The sequence below is a fragment of the Solanum lycopersicum genome, chromosome 2 (assembly GCF_036512215.1).
Source record: "Solanum lycopersicum chromosome 2, SLM_r2.1".
Lineage (NCBI taxonomy): Eukaryota > Viridiplantae > Streptophyta > Magnoliopsida > Solanales > Solanaceae > Solanum > Solanum lycopersicum.
In genome coordinates this window covers 68,415,563-68,422,798 of record NC_090801.1, presented here as the reverse complement: position 1 = coordinate 68,422,798, position 7,236 = coordinate 68,415,563, and the positions used below count along the sequence as shown (strand labels likewise).

At 32.9% G+C, this 7,236-nt stretch overlaps 1 protein-coding gene and 1 long non-coding RNA gene across 4 annotated transcripts; one reads left to right on the top strand and one right to left on the bottom strand.

The window, feature by feature from the left end:
* Positions 1 to 1,140: 1,140 nt before the first annotated feature.
* On the bottom strand, positions 1,141 to 5,969 carry LOC112940950 (uncharacterized). 3 transcript variants are annotated; one of them, XR_003245720.2, is made up of 2 exons: positions 5,851 to 5,960; positions 1,141 to 1,467 (listed from the first exon to the last, which is right to left on the bottom strand). It is a non-coding gene; the product is annotated as an uncharacterized lncRNA (long non-coding RNA). The 3 variants fall into 3 exon arrangements; XR_011214960.1 differs by lacking the exon at positions 1,141 to 1,467 and adding an exon at positions 2,179 to 2,587 and having other exon boundaries at positions 5,851 to 5,969; XR_011214961.1 differs by lacking the exon at positions 1,141 to 1,467 and adding an exon at positions 2,179 to 2,744 and having other exon boundaries at positions 5,851 to 5,951.
* LOC101254450 (putative calcium-transporting ATPase 13, plasma membrane-type) lies at positions 2,360 to 5,736 on the top strand. Its single transcript, XM_004233589.5, has 3 exons — positions 2,360 to 2,599; positions 2,687 to 5,269; positions 5,362 to 5,736. Exons 1-3 carry the CDS (start codon positions 2,360 to 2,362, stop codon positions 5,440 to 5,442), a joined length of 2,904 nt encoding a protein of 967 aa, XP_004233637.1. The 3' UTR covers positions 5,443 to 5,736.
* Positions 5,970 to 7,236: the final 1,267 nt, after the last annotated feature.

Below are 7,236 nucleotides of genomic sequence, written 5' to 3'. Positions count from 1 at the left end.
ACAAACAAAAACGCAATTTATATATTTCGCTTCTATTTGTATAAATGAAAGAGGCGAGGGTGAAGAGAGAGATTAGGGAGAGTGGCGAGCGAGATTTCAAAGAAGGGAACCAAAATATATGTATTTATATAATTTCTCCTGCTTTATATAAATAGAAACAATTTTTATACACTTATGTTGGTATAAAAGTGAGAAAAAACGAGCGAGAGACGATAGTGGCAAGTGAGAGTTTGAGGGAGTGAGGTGACTGACAAACAGTTTGCTACGCAACACTATTAAATCAAAGGTGATTAAAGCAATTAATTTTCATTTATTAGTTTGTTATTATATATAATTTTTTCTTGATTAAAACACCTTTGTTTTTTATCCCCAATTTATTTTCTTTAATTTAATAGCCTTTTGATCACTAATTAGTTAACACAATTAGTTACTTTTATCTAGTTTTCCAACCCATGAATATTTAACATTAATTAACATAAATTATTTAAAATATTTGAATTAAAATTTCTAGCCTAATTAAAATACAATTTTGTTAAAAGAAATTAAATTGAAGAAGAAGTCTCATAGAAAAGGAAAAAACACAAAAGAAAAAGAGAGAAAAGAAAAGATATTTGAAAATAATAATAGAAAACCAAGATGAAAAAGTAAAAGCGAGCTCACTGAACTCCTTTATTTTTGTAACAATAAACCAACATGAAAATAATAATAAAAATCAACATGGGTTCATTTTACTTTAATTCCACTCGCACATACTTAACTGTGAATGTGATCGTTTGCTCATTCAACTTATCTTATAATACCCTCAGAACTCATTATGACCCCCGTAAAGTTTGACGTGTGTAATAATAATTTCAGTCAAAATTTATATGTGCTTTGAATTTTTTCCCCAAAATTTTTATCAAATTGGCTTTAAAAAGCCTATTTTTCTAACTTCTTCCCAAACAATAAGTTTCTAAAAGGAAATGGTCACATAAAAATTTTGAAACGTTTAGGCACCTAAGTGGCAAAATCATAACATTCAATAACATCTTTCACAAATGACTTACTATTTCGACATAATTTTATAACGTACGTCATATAACTATGAAATGACTTACTATTTGGACATAACTTTATAAAGTACGTCATACAACAAGATAGTTGAGATTCTATAATTTGAATTTTTTCTATTTTAGATATTAAAAAAAAAAGTACAAAATTTTATTCTACATTTAATAAAATGCACCCTTTTAACTCAAGAAAACTACAGAGACAAATTAAAAGGCCTCGACTACCTACTTAACTCGTCATTCATACTACAGCTATAAAATGAGTTGAGAACTTGTAATCAGTTTTGATTTTACAATTTAAGTAATAATTAGTAATTGGTATTGACAAACTTCAAATAAACGTATATTTGCTCCTTTGCTGCTTCTACTTCTTTTTTTCTCCTCCTTGTACACAGGTTTCCAAAAAATGATTGTCAAACTGTAACATTTTAAACCTCTGTAATTTTTATATTCTTGGCATAGAAAATAATAAAATTCAATCACAATTAATTGGTTAATTAAACAATAAAACATAATACGAGCAAAACAAATGAATCTTTCTTTATTTTACTTGCATCCGCTAACTTGGTAGAAATGATGACTTGCAAGAGCAATTTATAGCAGTAATTATCACAAATAACATCTACAAGACAGAACAAGAAAATATATTTGAACAAAAATTATTTTTCCTGAAATGCATTGGAGAACAATTCATATATAGTTTTGAAGGTAGAACAGTTCAAATTTGAAGTTGTAACTTCACCCCAATTTTTCAACTCTAATGTGTGACCACACACACACTCATATATATATACATATACATATGTGTGTGTGGTGATGGTGGTTGTATGTACTATGAGCAAACTTAGAATTCAATTAATTGAAGGATCAAAGTAAATTATCCTTTTAGTTTTGTCGGTAAGAAACTAAATTTCACGTATGGAATTTTTGACCCATGTTTTCTGTTTAATTGTTTTTTCTACGGTTGCACCGCAAATACATTTATCCATAAAAATCATCTTCAAATATCAGTCTTTGGAAAAACATTTTTAAATATAGTAAACACAGCATCTTGTAGGGGGAGGAGGGGTGAATTGAAAAATCAGCAATACCGCGTTATATAAAACTAAAAACTTGGCAGACTAGGAGCTTTCTAGGTAGCTTCATGGCAACCTTTTTCTTTCCCTATAAATATGTATACAAAAAAATCAGTTCCTTACCATCATATCTTATTCTATCTGAATCTTTTAAGTGTCAGATCATAGTGATCTTTCCTAGTATTTTATAATAAATACAGAAGAAGAAGAAAAATGTACTGATCAAAGGCGAAGATGATGGAGCTGGATCATGAAGATAATGGATCAGACATTGAAGCTCAGCGAAGTTCCCCGCTGTTGATGAATGGAGAATTGGGTAAATCTAGTTTGATCATGAGGAAGTCGGCGCTCATTTTCAAATCTACTTACAAGTTCATTGAAGCTGGAGCAAGAATAGCATCTCTTTCACGAGTCTCATCATCCTCCACCACAACCTTTTATACTCCTCTTCCCAGCTTCAATCTTAAACATGGAGTATGTATATATAAAACATATATATATGCATATAGTTTAAAGTTATATATTGATGATATTAATTATATATGCTCTCTGTCTAATTAGGACGCGGAAGGTGGTGGAGATGAATTCCAGATGGTTGAAACTGTGGCTGATGTTTATACTGTACAATCAAACAATGAGATTGAGCTTCAGCCTCATGATCTAAGTACTCATCAACAATGCCTACAAATTAGTGAAGAGAATGTGAAGTTGGAATCACTTCACAATTTTGAAGGAGTCAAGGGGAGTACTGTTGAAAAGGGAATTCAAGTTGGAGAAATTTCTAGCTGCGACTTGTATCATCACATGTTGATCTTCGCAGGGTATGGCAAATTCATGATCCAACATTTGGTATTCAAGGAATCAACTATTTTTCTACTTGCAATTGCTGCAATATTGTCATTTGTCTTTGGAATCAAAGAAGAAGGTGTGCAGAATGGTTGGTTTGAAGGAGCACTTTTGGTTGTGATTATATTTGTGATTGTTTTGTTTAGGTTTGCAAGAATTTGGTACAAAAGATATCTTTGGAAGAAGCAAAAAGATCAAAAAGCAAGGATGAATTTACCCCCATTGATTTCTGAAAACGACTCCAGTTTTTGTGCCTACTTTGACAAGTTGAACAATTACATACATATCAGTGGGTTGTTGATTGGCATTTTGATCACTGTGGTGCTGTTTATTCGCTTTAAATTGGGCCATAAAGATGATGAGAATGGATACAGATTAGAAACCAAGGAAGAACCAGCTGAAATTGCACAGATAATGAATGCCTTGAAAAAGGTTTTAACAGAATCAAAGGGAACAGTAAGAGTTCTGATAACTTCACTTGGTCTCGCACTGGTAGGGATGACTGAAGGATTACCATTTCTTATTTCAGTTGTGATGGCATATTGGTATCCGAATTTTGATGTTAACATGGAATCAGTCAGCACCTTCTGTATAGAAAATGTTGGCTGGTCGAAAGAGCAAAAATTGAAAGTTACTAAGTTTCTTCTCGACAGAAAAGATGTTACCAGGATACCGCCACATGTCTGCAGTGTTCTCTCTGATGGGATTGGCGTCTCCACTATGACTTCTCAAACAACCAACCAAAGAATGGAAGAACCAATACTTTGCTGGGCAGAAAAGAACATGGGTATGCAGAGAGACATTTTGCATCAGCAGGTCATCATTGTGAAGGACAATGATAGTGAGAAGAATCCTTTTGAAGGACCTTGTGGAGTTGTCATAGAGAAAAATGGAGATAATGGGAAGGAGTACTATTCACACTTCAAAGGACAGGCTGATTCAATATTGTCAATGTGTTCAAGTTACTATGACATGCAGGGTGAAGTGAAGGATTTGGATGACGAAACAAAGAGTGAGTTTGCTCAAGCTAACAACAACAATGTGAACGTAGTTGCATTTGCCTGCAAACATACTCAGATTGTTGAATTTGATGAAAATGGCCTAACATTCATCGGTATGTTTATCTTAGAAGATAATTTCAATCTAGACAACATGAGACAAGGAATTGAGATTCTAAAAGAAGGCGGAGTGAAGATGATATTTACCTCGGAAGAAGATGTTGAAGTGCTTCGTACCATTGGTGATGAAACAGGATTGCTCAACTCACATGATGCTCTAGTACTTAAGGGCGAAGATGCTACAAAGGAAAATGTTGATAAGGTTTGCATTATGGGGAACTCCTCTCCTGCACACAAGCTTCTTTTAATAGAGCAGTTGAAGAAAAGAGGAGAAGTGGTGGCTGTGGTAGGAGAACAAGCATCTGAAAGTAATATGGTTCTTGAAGCAGCTCATTTTGGCCTGCCTGTGGTGACTAACTGGCCTGAAACTATAACTTATGTGATTAACAGCATCAAGGGAGGAAGAATTGTTTGTGAGAATCTGAGGCAGTTCATCCAAGTTGAGGTAATCTTGGCAATCAGTAGCTTATCAATAAACTTCATACTGGTTATAGTAGACGGAGATGCCCCGTTAACAATATTTCAGTTGGTATGGGTTAACCTTCTTGTTACATTTATTGGAGGGCCAGCTTTGCTAATTACTCTACTAAGGGATGAGCTTTCTATCAGACCAAGAAAACCGCCAATTACCAAAGCTATGTGGAGAAACATACTTTTTCAAGCTTCTTATCAGACTGGCATTTTTGTATTCCTTCAACTCAAAGGAAGTGCAATACTGGGCATCACTCCAAAAGTTAACAGATCTATAGTCTTTAACGGGTTCGCTCTGTGCCAGCTTTTTAACATTTTCAGTGCAAGGGATTTGGAGCAGAAGAATTTTTTCAAAGGTTTTGGTCAAAATTACTTGTTCTGGGCATTGTCTGTGCTCTATCTTGTGTTGCAGTTTGGATTCATTGAAGTAGAGGCTGTCTTTGTCTTTACCAACACGGCACGACTGAATTGGAAGCAATGGGTTGAATCCATTTTAATTGGAGCTGCTACATGGTTGGTTGATGTGATAGTAAAATGGGCATCACAATACATAAAGATAGACAAATATTGTGATTGTGGAGGTCTTTACCTAGCTAGAAACTGGTTACAGTATTGGTTTATCAGGATCAATTGCTGTTACTGTGGACAAAGAAGTACACCAAATCCAACTCTTGCTTCCTTGGATTATTCGAGATCCACTAGCGGAAAGGTAATTCAAAAAATTTATCCATACTGCCTAATTACAGTTACAGTTCTTCCCTAAAATTTTGGATTCAAGTTGTAGCTGTTGTTCTTTTGCAGGGCTGGATAACAAATATCACACGTCGTGTTAAACCAACGAAGCATAGAGCTAATACTTGTTGCAGTCGCTTCAATTTTTAGTAGATAGTTTCCTCTGTTCTCTATAGACGGTTAGATACAGTTGGAGCAACACTAAAGTTATCTCGATGTGACCCATAGCTTATGGGTAAATCAGCTGACCCGTAGATTATGGGTTAGAGCAGTACTAAAATCAGCCTTGTATCAGGGTACACACCCTTGAAGGGTGTCCTTTATAGTTAGTTTGTGTTAATTAATTTCATCAAGTTTTTCGGTTCTTGTTGTTGCTCTTCTTTTCACTTTTAACTAGATTCAAGAATGCAAACTTATACAGAAAGCAAGTTTATGGATTTCAAATACAGGAATTGCTCAAAATCATAAAACAAACTAGTGAGTACACATTCTATTAATTGGCTCGTATAAGAAGATAATAAATATCATATAGTAAATGTAAAAATAAAATTTAATTACCTGGATCTTGTTTTTCTCAAAGTTGGTGTAATGTATTAGACAAAGCACTTGTTGTGGAGAAATTGACAATCCATTGGAAGAGACTTTTCTTCAGCAAAGTCAACTGCCAGTCTCCATTCTTTACTATATATATAATAAAAAAATATATAAAACAAAATAAGTGGTCCTCACAAATATCCCAACATGGCTTTTATAAGAATATTTTTCTTTAATTTTGGACATATTTGTCTTTAATCAGACGCTGTCTTCAATAAATATTCATGTGTGAGTAGGTAATTTCGAATGTTTTACTTTATTTATTTCAATTTACTATGCAATTTTTTTTAGTTCACTAAAATAAGATTTGTTTTTAAATTTTGTGGAATTCTAATACACGGTTTAGTTAGATAAATATAAAATTATTGAATCATTTTTTGATATTTTATAGAGAGTGTGTATATCACTCGCCTACAGAACTTGAAAACCTAAAAAAGTAAGATTAAATTTTACTTTTGTAATTTTTTTATTAACTATATAAATAATTTTTTATTTTAATGTTAATCTTCTTTTTCTTTCTTCTTCTTCCCAGTTTCACCATTGAAGGAGAGCCTCAAGTCTTTTTTGTCGTTTCGTTTTTCATTTAGATTGGATTTCAACAGAGCGATCTGATTGTAACTGAATAACACAATCTCAGTACATAATGTCTTTTTAGTATTGTCACTAACAAAAAAATCTCATTGATAACGGGGGTGAGAAGCTCCAACGGCAACTTCGCAAGACCAAGCAAAATAATTTCATATGCATCCGGAGAGAGGATTTTGTTTTTTTTCAAATACAACCCTGGTTGATTTAGAGCAAAAATCAAAGGCAAAATACATAAAAAGAAGACTTTGATAGAAATTTAAATTGGAAATAAGTTAATTTTGAAAGGGCATTTGATTTTTCAATAAAGAAGACTTCTTTTTCAATATTGATTTAGTGTCGTAATGGTGTTTAAGCAATGGCGGCCACTTCATAGAACGAAGATAAACGGATGGGTTAAGACTTAAGCACAATTGAAAGAAGAAGGAAACAAAATTTTAAAAAAATCATAAAGAAAGACAAAGAAAAGAAAACTATATAAAAAATTGACAGGTGGCAAGCAACTATTGGTGAGTGAATACACCTTTTTTGTTAGTGGATTATTCCAAAGATAGAAATATTTATATCACTTTAAAATTATTTAGTGGAGCTACCAGAACCCTTATAAAGTTTAAGCAATATTAGGTTTTACTTTAATGAGATAATTTTATATTTTTCTCTTTCATTAGTGATAATTTTAGAAATCTCCTCTAAGTTTCTCTTTATAACATTCATTTCCCATTTCCCTGATGGTTTATAAGGGTGACAAATGGTTGGATTAAATTA